Below are 17,224 nucleotides of genomic sequence, written 5' to 3'. Positions count from 1 at the left end.
ACTGTGCATTATCAAACAGTCATCACAACTACAGTAGGTGCTAATTATCCTAGTGTGCAGAATCTCAAGGCACTGAAATGAGTCACATAAGTACTACGTGCTAGAGGCAGAATTTGAATGCAGATGGAGACCAAGCTCACTTTGTAACACTGTATGTCTTCCCTGAAAAAGCACTTCCAGTTCCCTTCAAAGTCAACGAATTTCTGTACAGCTATAACAGTGAAAACAACTGCCTACCTCTTCTGAAAGCATGCCAGGAAGTTGTTGAAGAGGCTCCTTCTAGCACTGCATCTTGATTCCGTCAATTAAAGATCATGACCACCACCACACTTCTCTCAAAATTTGAATCTAGCAAATTGGTTTAGGCAAATTTTTAAAACCCAAGGTTAGTTCTGGAATACTCGGAGGCTAGACAGGTATGAGCAGGGGTGAGTCCCATGCTCCCAGGTCACCTTCACAGCCTCACCAAGGGGTTCTGACATCAGCACCTAGATGTTGCTTTGGATTAAAATTATTTGCTGGAAAGGAAGCTCAACCACTTAAACTCAATGTAAACTTCCCCTTGAGGAAGCCTAATTTGCTTAATTTTCAAATGTTGATTTGGTTCACTTATACCCTTAATTTTGTAAGATTCAAAGACTACCCTGAAAGGCACAATTTGCAGCATAGAGTTTTGAGACTATTACTGATACTAGACAGATCCTTCGATAGTTCTTGCTTTTTTTGGCCCTCTCCTTCTGTGACTTCAGAATGCTTACTGCAGTTGGCAATGGATTTTGTAACAGAATTCTGTCATGGGTTAATTCTCACTGAATCATAAGCAAAAAGACCTTATACTTTTAAGAATCCCTAAAGGAAATGGTATGTGAGAAATTCCTAGGAAATATTCCTGATTCCCTAGAAGAGATATTTATCAAAGAAAGTGTCATATAGGTAAGGTAAAGTCAGCATTCTTTTGTTTGTTTTTCGAGACAGGGTTTCTCCATGTAGTTTTGGTGCCTGTCCTGGATCTCGCTCTGTAGACCAGGCTTGCCTCGAACTCACAGAGATCCGCCTGGCTCTGCCTCCGAGCGCTGGGATTAAAGGCGTGTACTGCCGCCGCCGCCACCACCACCCAGCAAAGTCAGCATTCTTGTGGGTAGTTTATCTTACCAGTAATCTTGCAGGAGTGGCTGGCCGTGGTGGCGGTGGCAGTACACGCCTTTAATCCCAGCACTCGGAGGCAGAGCCAGGCGGATCTCTGTGAGTTCGAGGCCAGCCTGGGCTACCAAGTGAGTCCCAGGAAAGGCTCTGTCTCGCAAAACCAAAAAAAAAAAAAAAAAAAAAAGACTTGCAGTAGTGGAGAAAAATTAAGGTATTATGAAATAATGTTTTATAGAAAGTGTCATCTATCCCAAGGAGGGACATATCTATTACAGGTTTTCACATGTGATATTTTCACGTGTAATAAAATATAAATGTATTATTTCCATCAGATTTTATACAATTTCCCCGTTTGCTCAGGAGAAAAATGAAAGGCTCATGTACCTTGACTAAATACACTCAAGTGTCTTCCCCAAACAACTTCAACTGTGGCATTGTATATTAGGTTTTTCATCAGGGCCAGTGTTCACATGATTATCCTTAAAGAAACAGGACTTCTGTTCATATGCTCCATTGTTCCATATGGCCTGCAGCTGAAGTGCTTCCTCTTACATAGTTTTCAGATTGGGTAAGGATTCCTCCTGCTCCACACCGCCAGTTTTGATCTTCTGTGTTACGAGGTTAATTAAAGCATCCTCCTATTTTTCAAAATAATAGTCTTTAAGGTACTTTGTTTTCAATATTATTATTTAAGAGTTATGCTTAGGCAGTATTTTGACAAGGAAACTGTTGGCTCTGTGTCCCTGGAGAGTTTATTAAAATGTAAATTCTGACTCAGCAGGTTTGGGGTGCAACTCAAGATTCTTCCTTTCTAACAGGCTCCCAGGTGATACCCATGCTGCTGGTTCAAGAACCACTTTAATTAGGGAGAGATTAAAGTACATCCAGTTTGCTTGAGCATTTAACCCCAGGGAGAGCAGGAGGGAGGAGGACCAGAGAGGTGACAAGCTGCTGTCTTTCCTGAGTGATCCCTATGGAGATGGAGGGCTGATGATTAGCAGCACCAAGCCTAAGATTTCCTGAGGATCTTTTCCCTTTCATTATCTGAAAAATTCCTGAGAAAACTGTCATGACATGATTTGTTAAAACTTCAAACTTCCTTTCAACTGAAATGAGGAATGAATTAAAAGATTTGAATATTTATCCTAATATGTTTGAAGCAATTTTTTTTTTTTTTTTTTTTTTTTTTTTTTTTTTTTTTTTTTTGAGAGAGAGAGCCATCTATGTAGACCAGGCTGGCCTCGCGCTCACTGATCCATGTGCCTGCCACTGCCTCCTGAGTGTTAGGATTAAAGGCATGTGCTCAGTAGATCAGGCTGGCCTGAAACTCAGAGATCTGCCTGCCTAAGCCTCCTGAGTACTGAGATTAAATTAGCATGCACCACCACAGTATGGCTTCACATCTGTATATTATAGTAACAAATAAAATTAATATAAGATTGGAGCCAAACATAGTTGACATAACTATGACACAAGAATAATGAGGAGTAGCTCATTAATGGCAGTCAGAAGTCAACATGCTCTATAAAAGGTTGGAAGAATACAGCTCAATCCTATTAAATATTTAATATTAATAGGAAGAATCCTATTAAATATTAATAGGAAGAATCTTGGGTGGGTGTTCAGAGAAGGTAACACTCTTTAGTTTTTCGAGACAAGGTTTCTCTGGGTAGTTTTGGTGCCTGTCCTGGATCTTGCTCTGTAGACCAGGTTGGCCTCGAACTCACAGAGATCCGCCTGATTAAAGGCGTGTACCATCACCGCCCTGCTAAACATTGGTCTATGTTGCCAAAACCAGGGATCGAACCAGGAACCTTCAGATCTTCAGTCTAATGCTCTCCCAAATGAGCAATTTTGGCCCCACCCAAAATTAAGTATTGTCAGAAGTTCTTGACTGAAGATATTTAAAGACAAAATTTTGTTAGTAAACTTAGTAACTATTCTAGAAGTTCCAACAGCATATTTTCTTTGTTGCTGAAAAGAGATGAGGCAGAGAACTTTTCCTAAAGATGAAATCATTTCAGGTATAGGCTTAAGGAAGAGAGTAAATTCTAATAGGCAATTTATTGTTTCATTCTGCCAATATTTTTAGTCATGCTGTATGGTACTATAGTGATCTAACATGTGAGACAGTGTGACTCTTAGGATATAAAGTATTATTTTATGAATGTTAATGCGCTATGCGAAGCCGATAAAGTCCCATTACATTAACTCAACTGTGCTATTTTTTAAATTGATACACATTTCAAATGCTATTACAGCTAATGCTTAAGACAAAGGGAATTGAAAACTGAGTTATTGCAAATTAATTTTTTTCTGAGGAAGATTAATTTGGGACCTTTTCATTAAAGTCCACATGAAGCATGTAAGTGGATTCTGAAATTGGTACAAGTCGCTTCATGTTAACTGCAGGCAGTTAAGAAGAGGTGTGTGCAGAAGTGGTTCGTACACTTTTGCAGAACTATTGCTGAGTATTTTTCATGTAACGACAGGATTCTGACTTAAAACAGCTAATTAGGAGAGACACAATGGTTTGGAGGAAACTGTTTTCATGTCTCTGTGCCCATAAGATTATCCATTCTACTTCCAAGGCAGACAACAAATCATTAACTTAGCAGATTAAAAAAAAAATCAATTTTTTGACAGTCTGTTCATTCTAAATGTCTATAAATATTACACATATTGAATTACACAAAATTAACTATAGTCTAAGATTTAGTGTATTTTATTCAACCTACTGAATATTTACCTACCTTTAAGCCTTAAATCAAGTCAGTTATAAAGAAATATTTTCCAAAGAAGCTGTTAATTATTTGAGTACTCTTACCATAGTATTTACAAAGTACCTGGTATTTCTTTTTATTTTTTGATAGCATGACCTTGTCTCAAAAAAAATTTCAAGCAAGCAAACTTTTGAGTGCCTAAACACATTAAAAACATTAAAAGGTCTTATTATTAGATCTAAAATAAATATATAAGCATACTATACATCAATACTGTATACCTAAATAGTACTTATTATTGACATAGCTTTAATAATTTTAATAATTAATATTAATAATGTATTAATAATGTCCTCACTATAAATCTCTCTGATTGTATTCTTGATAATACCCCGATCAGAGAAACATACTTCAACCAGAGAAGTCTGTTTAAGGACATTCTTAGAAGACTCAGACATCGACTGCCATTATTGTCCTAAGACCTGACACACCATAGGGAATGAGGTTCTGTAGGCTTTCTTAATGTCCTATCAAGGTATGAAGTTTTGCAAGCTGTGATACACACTTTAAGAAATGCTTTCCCTCCACTAAAATGTCTGTCATATACAACCTCACTTAGACTAACCTACCTTCCCCAGGTCCACATCAGTGTATACCTTATATCCCAGAAAATCAGAAACCCTAAAAAATCCACTTGCTTATCAATCAGTAAAAGGGGAAGGAAAAGGTTATCAGTATTATAGTCCAACACCTTCAGCAAGTACTGTGAACACATTTGCGTGCCAGATAGTTTGAATTATTCTCCTATAAACGAATCAAGACCCTTTATTTTTAATACCAGAATCTGTAAGTTGTTAATTTAAAATGAGAAACTCTTTTGTCTTCTCATAGTAAAGGTGATTGCTTTTCATTTTGAATTGGCTTTAAGGGTTTTTTTGTTTTTTCTGATATAGGCACTAAAGTGGCCCTGGACAGCCATAAACTTGTTCTCCTGCCTCCACCTCCCCTTGAAGATTACAGGCACTTCCTTCTAATTTGTATCTTTTTTCTCCCCCTGGAGCTGAGGACCGAACCCAGGGCCTTGCATTAAATCCCCAACCCGTGTTTTTTTTTTTTTTTTTTTGGGGGGGGAGGGTTTCGAGACAGGGTTTCTCTGTGTAGCTTTGTGCCTTTCCTGGAACTCACTTGGTAGCCCAGGCTGGCCTCGAACTCACAGAGATCCGCCTGGCTCTGCCTCCCGAGTGCTGGGATTAAAGGCGTGCGCCACCAACGCCCGGTCCCAACCCGTGTTATAATTCATTGGTTTTGTGATGAGATGAATCTCAGTCCTTTGGGGATAAGCTTACTTTTTTTTTTTTTTTTTTTTTTTTTTTTTTTGGTTTTTCAAGACAGGGTTTCTCTGTGCTGGGATTAAAGGTGTGCACCACTGCCCAGAGATAAACTTATTCTTAATGACAAAAGATTTTTTCAACTAAAACTGGATGTTTTACTCACCCTTTTCATCTGTTTCTTTTACTATAGCAAATACAAGAATGAGTAAGGCACTTCTCATGTCCCCTATTTGCCGTCTACTCTAAGTACAAGTTGGGGCCTATGTAGAGTGAACATAGTACTTTATAGTAAAACTAATGCTGTCATTGCTTAAGACAGCCGAAACCTGTTCCTGAACACTGTTCCAAGAAAGACACCAATATCTAACGTGCAAGGTACCACCTGAATGCCGCCGCTGATCACACTGGAGTGGCAGAATCTTCACAGTATTCCAGCTCTTGAACCACATAGACAATAATTAAAGGGACTTCCACCAATTTCCTTATTTTGCTTTTTTTCATTATATATATATATGTGTGTGTGTGTATCTCTTAAAAACAGGTATTCTCAAATGTATTAAAGGAAATTAAACATACAAAATACCTTAATTATACAACCTTTTTATTTAAGCTTCATTAAACAGTGCAGAGATTTTTCTTATAACAAAGACTGGAAGATTAGTCAGTGAGAAGTTTGGGGCTAGCAACCACATATCAAAAGCAACAAGCAATTGGGATTAGCCAGAACTAGCACAAGGTAGAGAACACTAACCTAGCCCAGGACAGGGGAGGCAGAGGGACACAGGAAGCTCAACACTATCACAAAAGAACTAAATCCTCGTAGGAAACTAGCCTAGGGTGAAAACTCTGTACACTTCAAATGCAGAAACTCTGAAGGGGAGAACAGCCCCTGTGCCAGCTCTCTCCCTAAGGCTGCTCTTGCCTCTGTAGCTGGATGTTTATCATCCCACAGAGGAAGGTCACTTGGTCACGGGGAGCTTGTGCTTCTTTGATTAACTGGATATGACACAATGTCTAGGTGTCATACACTCAAAGCTAAAAAATAAGATAGTAGCTCTAAAGGAAACACATTAAACTCCACATTCCATCTCGTAGGAATGTATATTATGACCAAATGGCTTTTATGTAAGAAATAAAATATTAACTGAGCAGAGTTGTCAAGTCTACTTGGATCTCAGTTCTAGTAAGATGATTATAGAAAAGTAGTTTATGAAAGTAACTAAACTGTAAGACATGTGAAAATGTCAAGACAAAGATTTCTAACTTCCTGTCACCCAAATGGATTGCATCTATGTATGGAAAATGGTTTATCGAGAACTTGGCAGCTTTACTGAATGAAACCACTATTCAAGAAAGGCCAACCCTATGTCTGACTGATTCTTCAATGTCAGACAATTACTCACAACCAGACTTGGGGCTTAAGAATGTTTTTTGAGATATGTATTAAGCAATTACTTGAGTCTCACCAGAAGACTTTATGTAACTCACCTGACACTACAACTATCCTGAAACATCACCACAGCCGGGACCAGGAAAGGGTATTAACGGTCTCATAAGAGTCAGATCAATGAATCATCATCCTGAGGTTTCCGATAACAGAGCTTTTAAAAAACTACTCCATTGCTACAAATTTTACCACAGACTGTTAGCTCTAATATTTCAAAATAGTCCAAAATAACTAAAACGTTAACCTTAATATAGTCAGTACTCTATTGCCTTCAAAACAGAATTAGTATTTTGGTTTACCAAAAAGTGTATCTTCACATTTTGACATTCAGTTCAGTATACAACCAAAAATCTTTAAACTATCTTCGTATATCAATACTGTAACAGGCCACTTTCAATTTTTATGTAGTTCCCACAGTTTATTTAATATTTAAAATGCAGTTAACAAAGTGCAGACATGTTACTATTGCTGTATCTTCCTCATCACCTTATTTGGTAGGACACAGTCATTTTCAAGGTTCCCAGTAGAGTAACAGTGACAAAGTGAACGGGCCCACTCCTTCCACCCCCTACCCTCAATCACAAAGGGAAAAAAACAGAAAGTGAAAAGGCTAGAAATAAGACTTAGGGCCCAGGGAGAAGGGAACCTTAAATCATTAAGCATGGGAACACAGAAGACAGCTTTTTGCACCCCTTTCATGCCACACAATAAACACTGAAGGAATAACTAAGGACTTCCTAATCAAAAACCTTTCAGGAAGCACCGGTGGACTTCTGGATTTGTTCCTTTAGAATCAAGATACTCTGCCTTTGCTCAGGAGGCAGCATGGCGATCTGGTCTGCAGTTAGCTGAAGAACCTGCATGATCAAAGCTGCTTTTTCTTGATCTTGTGGAGTTACCTGGCTTTGCCCAGGGCTAAAACTGCTAGGCTGGCCTCCACCTTGCTTACTCGCTCCTTGCATGCCTGCTCCCTGCATCCCTCCTTGCATGCCTGCTCCCTGCATCCCTCCTTGCATGCCAGCCCCCTGCATCCCTCCTTGCATGCCTGCTCCCTGCATCCCTCCTCCTTGTATACCAGCTCCCTGCATCCCTGCTCCTTGTATACCTGCCCCCTGCATGCCACCTGCAGGATTTCCCACTCCTGCAATGTTTGGAACCTGTCTAGGTCCCTGAGGCCCACCCGCCCCCATATTAATGGGGCCAGGACCCTGGATTCCACCAGTCATCGGGCCTCTGGAACTAGGGCCAGGGCCCCTCATCTCTAGTCCTCTTGCATCCATGCCTCTTGCTTCCATCCCTCTGGTTTCCATTGCACAGGTCTCCATTCTTCTCTCCATCCCTCGTGACTCCAAGACCTCAGTTTCCATGGGCCGAGTCTCCATCCCTCGAGACTCTCTTCCTCCTCTACCATCCATAGGCAGACCTCTTTGATCTATCATGGGACCTCTGGGCTCTCCAATTAGCATTCTGGGATCTGCTGCTAATGGCCCTCCTCTCATATCATGCGAAGAAGGGCCACGGCTGTCATGACCATGGTGCATGGGGGGACCCTGGTGGGGTGGACCCATATAACCTCTGGGTTCCACTTCTCCAGTAACTGAGAGCAAAGTCCCTCCGCGTGGGTCATTTGGAGCATCTCCCAGGAGTCCTCGAGGAGGTATGCCACCAGCAGGCATGGGTCCACGAGGTATTGGAGGTCTAGGATCTGACATCTGCATTTGTCCTCGCTCTAAGGGCACTGGACCAACCACTGGCATGCCAACTTGTGGCTGCATTGCTCCTCCTGGAGTTAATGAACCAGGTCCAGGTCCAGGAACTGCGGCTGGTATTGGCCCCGGAGCTGGAATTCCTCCCTGTATAGAAGTCTGCATCAGAGGAGGAATGTCTTTCACAGGTCTTCTTGGCAAATGCTGAGGCTGAGGAGCTGGAGGATTCTGTTGGTTCAGCATAACATTAGGTCCGGGGCAGAGCCCAGGGGCAGCGGCAGGGACGGGACCTGGGCCAGGGCCAGGGCTGGGGCCCGGACCACCAGGGCCAGGCCCAGGGCCAGGCTGAGATTTGCCTGGAATCAGCGGTGTGACGTGTATCTTACGATGCAGAATTTTCAGTGCAATCTCTGGATCCATGATTCTCATCACCACTTGGGCCTGCAGCAGGGCATACGCCAGTTGTGGGTTCTGAAGCAGCATGTTTCGGGCTTCCTGGTGACTGTTTTGGACACACAACTTCATCTGCTTCATCAGCTCAAACATCTGCTCGGGGGGCAGGCTGGCGACCGCTCTAGTAATCGATTCTGGAGCATCTTCTGGGTCAATAGGGTCCCCATAGGGTGAGTCAATGATGGGCGCTGCCGGGCCTAAGCTCTTTAACTCCTCCTTGTTCTTTTCACTGGCCGCATTGTCCACCCGAAGCGCTCTCCCGCTAAACTCTCGCCCATTGAGGTTCCGCATGGCACTAAGCGCAGTCTCCTGGTCTTGGTACTCGCAGAAGCCATAACCCTTGGGCTTTCCTGTCTCTCTATCGTATACGAGACGGAAACTGACAACGGAACCAACCTCCGAGAATATGTCCTTTAACTGCTCCTCCGTCGCCTCATACGGAATGTTCCCCACGAACACTGAACGCAGTGACCGATCCATGGCTGGGTCTCGCACCGCCAAACTCGACATGATTCCGGCCGAGCACACAGCGGAGAGCAAATTCGTCCAAGAGTCGTCCTCTGGCGAACCACACTTCCGCTGGGTAACGGAAGCAGAAGTCAAACTTCGGACAGAAACCGTTCCGCTATAAGTCCATAGTTCCGCTAGGCCGCAGAAACCGCTTCCTGAGACCGGACTGATTTATCTAACGCCTTCCGCCTCCGGTCGCGCGCTCTTAGATCCGCGCCTGGTTACTGACAGCGTGTTTCCTTTCCATGATCCTATTGGTCAAATTTCTCAAGCGTCCCGCCCCCTCTTCCTGCCGTCACCGGATGCATTAGAACTGACCACATTAAAGATGGCCGCCCAGGCTTCACTGTCGCTATCGGTAGCGTCAGCTTTCACGGACGATTGGGGCGGTTTTCTTTGCGTTCGACGAGCGGGAAACCGCCAAACGAAAGCTGATTTAAGGCTTAATGTCTTCATTTCTGATACATGTGTTTTCACAGCTGCTTCCGTTTAGTAAAGAATATTTGAAGTATTTAAAGTTATATTAAGGTTATGAGGTAAAAACATTGATACCTGTCCCTTAAAATTAAAACACCTCGGCAGGCGGCGGGGGCGCACGCCTTTAATCCCAGCACTCAAGAGGCAGAGCCAGGCGGATCTCTGTGAGTTCAAGGCCAGCCTGGTCTACAAAGCGAGATCCAGGAAAGGCGCAAAGCTACATAGAGAAACCCTGTCTCGAAAAAACAAATTAAAAAAAAAAAAATTAATGTCCAGAAAGACAAACTAAAGCGTCTGTCAGCTGCAGCCCCGCCCCCATGCTATGACTTGTTGAAAGTGTTCATAGGTGCAGGATCCTTTTAGGTTTTTCTCCATGTGCGCAGGCAGTTGCGGTGATCATTCCTCTCTACTAATATTAATCTACTTTAATGCTAAATTGGAATTAACTAAAAAGTATGACTGCAGGGTATGGATTAATTGAACTTATTTAACTTTTATTGTACACATTTAGGTAGCTGAGATTTTTAAATTTTTATTTTTATTATTTTGAGTCAAGTTCTCTCTATGAGATGGAGTCTATGTACTCCTGGCTGTCCTGGATTTCATTATGTAGATCAGGCTGGCCTCAAACTCACAGAGATCTCCCTGCCTATGCCTCCCTAGTGCTGAGATTAAAGGCCTGTTACTGCCTGGCAACATATTTTTTATATTCGGTTGTCAGTTTATTCAATAAGTCAAGATATCAGGTGTACTAAAATTATTTTTGCTGTCTTAATGCAAGGTTCCTCTTCAGCCCAGGTTGGCTTGGAATTCGCTGTGTATGTAGTTCAAGCTATCCTCCAATTTGTAGTCTTCCTGTGTGCCCGTATGCTGGGATTAAAGGCAAGCACCACAAGCCTTGTTCTTACCGGACTGGTTTTCAAAGAAAAACACATCAATCAAACAAAACATCTGAAGCCTGTGGGATTATCCTTCACACTTATCACTGTTAAAGACTGTCAGCTTAGTCCATTGTAGAAATGGTTTTAAACTCTTGCTCTGAGCATCCGCCTATCAGTCATACTAAAAAAATAAATGCCCTAACTAAAAACATAGGCATTTTCAACAAACAGGATTACCGACGAAATCACCCAAATCTCTGACAGATCTGGAAAAAGTGTGGTATTTACAGCAGGGAGGTCACACAAGTCGGGAATTACCAGAATTTGGGAGCCTACGAAAGGCTGAGCCTCGTTGTCAATGTAGAGCACTATACCGACTTGCAGGCCAACCTGGGATATGTGTCAGATCTCCTCCCCAAATGGTTTCAGCTATTTCCAGAACTGTAAAAACTATGCTCTCTCTCTCTCTCTCTCTCTCTCTCTCTCTCTCTCTCTCTCTCTCTCTTCTCTCTCTCTCTCTCTTCGAGATAGGGTTTCTCTGTGTAGTTTTGGTGCTTTTCCTGGATCTCGCTCTGTAGACCAGGCTGACCTCGAACTCACAGAGATCAGCCTGGCTCTGCCTCCTGAGTGCTGGGATTAAAGGCGTGTGCCACCGCCACCCAGGTAAAACTACAGTCTTTATGAGTCTATAAATGGTATTAAAATATTAAATCAAAGAGTCACCATAAACTGGAATGCTGGCTCATACCCTTAATCCCAGCCCTTGAGACTTCCCAGACAGCCTGCTCTACATATCTAGTTCCAGGCTAATCATGACTATACAATGAGACCCTAAAAAGATAAATAACTAAATAAAATTTAAAAAGCATTTATTATAGATTAAGTAGACCAATTCTAGATATATTCATAAAATATTTTTGAATAGTTTCAGGCACTTTTTACTCTTCATGCTGAGAATTGACTTGAGGCCCTCAACCTTATCACTAGGGACTTTTTTTTTTTTTATTTGTCTTGGTCTCTCAAAGAATAACCAAAACACTCCACAAAAATTTCCTTAGTCCCTCCCCTTTCCTGTAGGTTACAAATAATTCCTTTTCCCTTGGATGCAAGAAATTCCTTATCTGGACCTTTTTGTTGGTAGTAATTCATTTGCCATTTTAGTAGAATTTTGATTTGCATCCATAAAATAACTGAAGGAAATATGTAGGTCTTTTTAATCTGTTGACCCTCTGCCTCATTATTTCTTATTTCATAAATAACTTCCCTAGCTGGGCGGCTGGCACACGCCTTTAATCCCAGCACTCGGGAGGCAGAGCCAGGAGGATCTCTGTGAGTTCAAGGCCAGCCTGGGCTACAGAGCAAGATCCAGGTCAGGCACCAAAACTACAGAGAAACCCTGTCTCAGAAAACAAAACAAAACAAAACAAAACAAAATACCTTTCCTAGCACTGTCAGTAGAGAAGTGTGAAAATGGATCTGTTGGAACAATTTCTCTGCGTGAGATTTGTGTGCTGTTGTATCAGACCCACCAGGAAACAGACACCTCAAAAATGAAAGTTTTCCACATCTCTCATAACAGAAATGCATTTTACTGATGCCTGAAGGTAACATTAATGCAGGCCATAGTTGGAGAGCTCCTCCACTACCAGGAGACGATCATATCATGCACATGCAGATAGATTGAAACGTACAGATACTGTGTTCTGTTTAGTTTTCACCGGTGTCTCCTCAGACCCCAGGGTGAAGCTGAATCCTCGGAGTTCCTGTTATTTCATTTGTTGAATTCAGTGTGTCTTTAGAGTTTGAGAACTAACAAAATCATTTAACTTGGAAAGAAATAAGAGGCATTAAATAACACAGTCCAAGTTGTAAAGGGCTGCAGCCAGGCCTGTATTTTATTTCTATTATTTTATTCCTAGGTCAATGATAATTCTTCCAGGATACTTTTTTTTTTTTAAGAATTGGATACATGATGAAGTATCTAGAAATGGAATAAAGTAATCTAGAAAGATCTAGATTCCTAAAGGAGCCTTCGTGGTAGAAGTGGTATTGAGAGATGGTTCACAGTCTAATGTAGATAAATAGAACTGAAATGATTCAGGCAGCAGCTACCATTGGCCAAGCTATGAAATTGAGATTTTGTATTTTTTATGACCTAGAAGCAAGCTAAGATGGATAGTGGCCATACATTTCGGAAAGTTAAATCATGAAAACAGTCGTGATAGTAGAGTCAGCAGACTTCTTTTTTTCCTCCTGAAAATGAACATAGACTAATAGCAGAGGCTCAGGAACACCAATCTCTTCACATTGGCTTTCCAGCTGAGCTACCCTTTCAATCCTTGTCACCCAAGTGTAACACCCCTAATGTGGCTTCATTTTTACTACTCATCCCTCATCACTTTGTGTGCTTTTTCTAGCCGACCCATTCGCTTCATTTTACATCATATGCAGTTTGCTTTTCTAGCCCCTGGCTTCGGCCCATACTGCCTCTCTATTTATGATACCTTCGTTTCCCACTTCCCAGTCCACCACATTTAAGCTCTGGTTCTTCAATGTTCACCTCAATGTCTTTCCTACTGAAAGCAGCAGTATGAGTTTGGTGGCCATGTATTAGAGTTGTCTTTGAGTTAGGTAGTCACAGTGCCTCGATTAATAGCTAATTGGAATTGGGCACAGAGATATTAATGAGTTTCTCTAACTATCACAGGCAACAGTTTTACAAATGCCACTTGAATCAAAAAAAAAAAAATCAAGCTTGAAAATAATCATTCTACTCAACGAATGGCCCATGCAAACACAGTAAGAGGCAAAGCTACAGCCTGAAACCAGGTCTCTTGAAATTAAGCTTCCTATTGCTCAATTAATCTAGTAGTCATGGGTTACTGAGGCCTGGGCACAGCCTCCATTGGCCTTTTTCCTGATTACCTCTGAGTGTTACTAATTGCAGTTTTGATACGACAATCAGTGCTATGGCAACAGATGGACTGTAAGTATAAAAACTGAATTAGTTGAAAAAAAAGTTTCCTTTTTTCAACTGATAGGGCCAACACAAAACCTCACATAAGGCTTTTTAGAAGTATGCAATCACATAGGTAATGAATTCATTTCTGTAACAGAGCCTGGATTTCTCAGGCCCCAAATTAGGCTGGTCTGAGAGATGTTCCCCCCCCCCAACTTGTAATACATTTAATATGAAAAGAGCATAGAAGGAAGTAAATAGTAAATTCTATTCACTTATGATTCACTTTTGTTGGCAAAAAAAAAAAATTACATGAATTTGGGGCTCTGAGAGTATACCACTGCACAGCTACAAGTCAAATGGAGCCAAATGTTGTGTATTCTAACACCATTCTATTGATAGGTTAAGGAAATGAGGCGTGAGAAAAGCAAGGGCCTGGACCAGAATTAACTGCCAACTTACTGGCATCATTTACATTGGGTCTAGATAGCTCACAGTGTTCGCAGGTAGTAGGGAAGGAGATTTGACTTAAGACTTTAATCTTAGACTTGGGTTGACAGGAAATCTTGCATTCTTGGACAAATTACTTCTCGTTACTTCCACTTTGGAATCTTTCACATGAGACTACTATCACCTGTGTTGGATTGTTGTGTAGAATACTAACATTTATTTTATCATTTCTCATTATATTATATTATTAATCTGCAGTTTTATATAATGGTAGTATGCAAAGCAGAGCTTTAAGTGAAAAGAGGTACAAGTCTTCCTTATTCTAATGCTGTTTTGAGATGTACATCATTTTTATCACTGAAAGGACTGGATTTGATGAGCCAATAGTCTGTGGTTAGATCATTTTATTTATCTATCTATCTATCTATCTATCTATCTATTTATTTATGGTTTTTTGAGACAAGGTTTCTCTGTGTAACACCTCTAGCTGTTTTGGAATTCACTCTGTAGACCAGGCTAGTCTCAAACTCACAGAGATCCGCCTGCCTCTGCCTTCTGAGTGCTGGATTAAAAGGCGTGCACCACCACCTCCTAGCAGATCATATTATTTTAAACATGTATACAGACAACTTTATGATGCATAATAGTCATTTGTTGTTCTAAGCATGCACATTTGTAGCTGAGAATGGATTGGTTTTCAGGCTCAATCTCATAGACACTTAAGTGAGAGTTTACTAATCATATTGGTGTTTATGAGGTTCTTTTAATGAAGCATGTTCTCTTCAATATTTGGTTAGCTACAATTCCATTTAGTCATTTTTATTAAATGGGCTTGTGTGAACTTTGACAATGGATGGCGTGCACAGACTCCTCCAACATTGCCTTGGTTTACTACCTATTTGAAATGCAGGGCCATGTTCAAACTGTCTTTAGATGGTTCCTTTTGAGTAGGCACTGCCAGACAACCCTAAGTATTCAATCATTGGAAGGCAGGACTGCTTGGACAAGAAGCAGAACTCCCCATTCTTGCTTATTATTTTCTGTGACCAGAATAGTCAAATAAACAACTTCAAAGAAATGTTTGAACTACACATTTCTCTTCATAAATTGGAGTAGTATTTCCCTTTTGAGGTGCTGTGAGCCTAAGAAGGAACCTGTCTTGTCCCCCAAGTTATGGGAAAGTGGCCTTTCTGTAGCACTTGGTTGGGGGGCAGAGTTAAAAACATCACCAACAGAACAACAGTGTGACAGAATGTAGTTTGAACTCCTTATCACAGTTGAATGCTCCCCAAAAAACATTACTTCAGGAGTGCCAGTTTACATTTGTCTTATTACGCTAGACTCCTGAGAGTTGAAAATTATGCTAAATGTAAAATGTAGTGTATATAGGAAGGTCACAGCGAGCAGTCCACTGCAGCTACAGAAAGGAGCGACCACTGGGGGCTATTTAATACTGTCTCATGACCTGTCTGTCATATGTCAGTCTGGTAGGGGTGCTGTGAGAAAAGACCACAAACTGGGTGGCTTAAAGAACAGAAATGTATTTTCTTTTCTTTCTTTTTTTCTTTCTTTCTTTCTTTCTTTCTTTCTTTCTTTCTTTCTTTCTTTCTTTTTTTTCTTTTTTTTTTTTTTTTTTTTTTTTTTTTGAGCTGAGGACCGGTATTTTCTTGCATAATATCAAAATGCCAGCAGCCTCACTTACTTTCCCATGAGGCTGCCCTTGAACTGCCGCCTCACCTGGCCTTTCTTCTGGAGGCAGAGCACTAGAGCCTCTGCCTTATAGGTTGTTACATCAAATTAGATCGACTCTCTGTGCTAATGGCTGCATTTAACCTTAGTTGTTGCTAAGCTCTAACATGAGATATAGTCACTGTGGTGATATATATTGTGTCAATTAAAGCTTGTCTGAAAGATCAAAGAGGCAGAAAGCAAGCCACTAGTTCTTACCCCTACGGAATCCTCAGTTTCAAGAGAGTGAGCTCCTGTTGCCTCACACCTTATATATTACTTTCTGTGTCCTGCCATATTACTTGCTGGGATTAAAGGTGTTTGCCTTCCCAAGCAAAGGAATGAGGTCTCAAGTGTTGGGATTAAAGGTGTGTGCCACCACTGCCTACCTCTGTTCCCAGAGTGGCCTTGAACTCACAGAGATCCAAACAGATCTCTGCCTCTCAAGTGATAGGATTAAAGGTGTGTGCCACCACTGCCTGACATCTATGTCTAATTTAGCTGCTGGCTCTGTCCTCTGATCCCCAGATAAGCTTTATTGGGGTGCACAATATATCACTACAAGTTGCAGTAGACATTAGGTCTTCAAATATCAAATGGGGGGGTGGTCACAAATAAATGCAGAACAGTGAATAATGTTGATATCTTCAAGAAGAGAAGAAAAAAGTGTGTTCAGGTTTTCATGATACTGTGTTCCATCTCCCAGCCCCCAATCTGTGTGTGTATGTTTGTGTGTATGACTGTGTGTATACATGTGTACATTAATATGCATATGTATGTATGTTTGTGTATGTGAATATGTATATATGTATACATGTGTGAATATGTATGGGTGTGTGTTGTCCTTCTTCCCACCTCTTTTCTTTGCACATTCTTGTATAATATTGGAGGAACCAGCCTCAATATTATACATCCCAGGGGCTCAGGAGAGAGAACTACTGACGGCGAGGACTATTTTCTGTAAATTGAATCTCAGCAAACCGAGTTCTATAGTCCACTTTCTTTAATTCCTCTGGCATAACATCCTTTATACACAGCTTCAGTTCTGTTCTCATGTCTAGCTCCTTTCTTGCCTGATTTCTCTCTATATTTATCTACTGTCCCCTCTATGTTCTATCTTAATTCCTTCATCTAGTTCTGTCCCTTCTAGGTTCTCATCCATCTTGTTCCTTCCCATATCATCTCCTCTCCCGTCTCCTTCTCTCTCATCTGGCTCTTCCTCATCTTCCATCTCGTTCCTCTAGTACTCTCCTGTAGCCCTTAAATCTACTTCTTCCCCATCTCAGTTTGTTCCTCTCAAGTTCTTACCCATCTCGTTCTTCCATTCTCTTCTCTCTTCCTTGTCCTGTCCTCTGCTTTGCAGTTATATATCTCCCCAAAATCACAATCCTCCCCTCCACCCAGGACACTCAGCCT

The 17,224-nt window shown here is 41.3% G+C and overlaps 2 protein-coding genes and 1 non-coding gene across 3 annotated transcripts in view; 1 reads left to right on the top strand and 2 right to left on the bottom strand.

The window, feature by feature from the left end:
• Positions 1–17,224, top strand: part of Prkg1 (protein kinase cGMP-dependent 1) — a 1,109,494-nt gene that overhangs the window by 581,276 nt on the left and 510,994 nt on the right.
• Positions 2,930–3,002, bottom strand: Trnaf-gaa. Its single transcript has one exon. It is a non-coding gene; the product is annotated as a tRNA-Phe (tRNA).
• Positions 5,781–9,502, bottom strand: Cstf2t (cleavage stimulation factor subunit 2 tau variant). Its single transcript, XM_028895026.2, has one exon. The coding sequence runs from the start codon at positions 9,311–9,313 to the stop codon at positions 7,397–7,399; it is 1,917 nt and encodes a 638-aa protein (XP_028750859.1). The 5' UTR covers positions 9,314–9,502; the 3' UTR covers positions 5,781–7,396.

This window comes from Peromyscus leucopus, chromosome 1, assembly GCF_004664715.2.
Source record: "Peromyscus leucopus breed LL Stock chromosome 1, UCI_PerLeu_2.1, whole genome shotgun sequence".
NCBI classification, from domain to species: Eukaryota; Metazoa; Chordata; class Mammalia; order Rodentia; family Cricetidae; genus Peromyscus; species Peromyscus leucopus.
Note: the sequence above shows the minus strand (reverse complement) of the source record. Positions and strands in the feature narration are given on the sequence as shown.

Coding starts and splice junctions, on each gene's coding strand:
- Cstf2t (XM_028895026.2), bottom strand. CDS start 9,313: ATGTCGAGTTTGGCGGTGCGAGACCCAGCCATGGATCGGTCACTGCGT.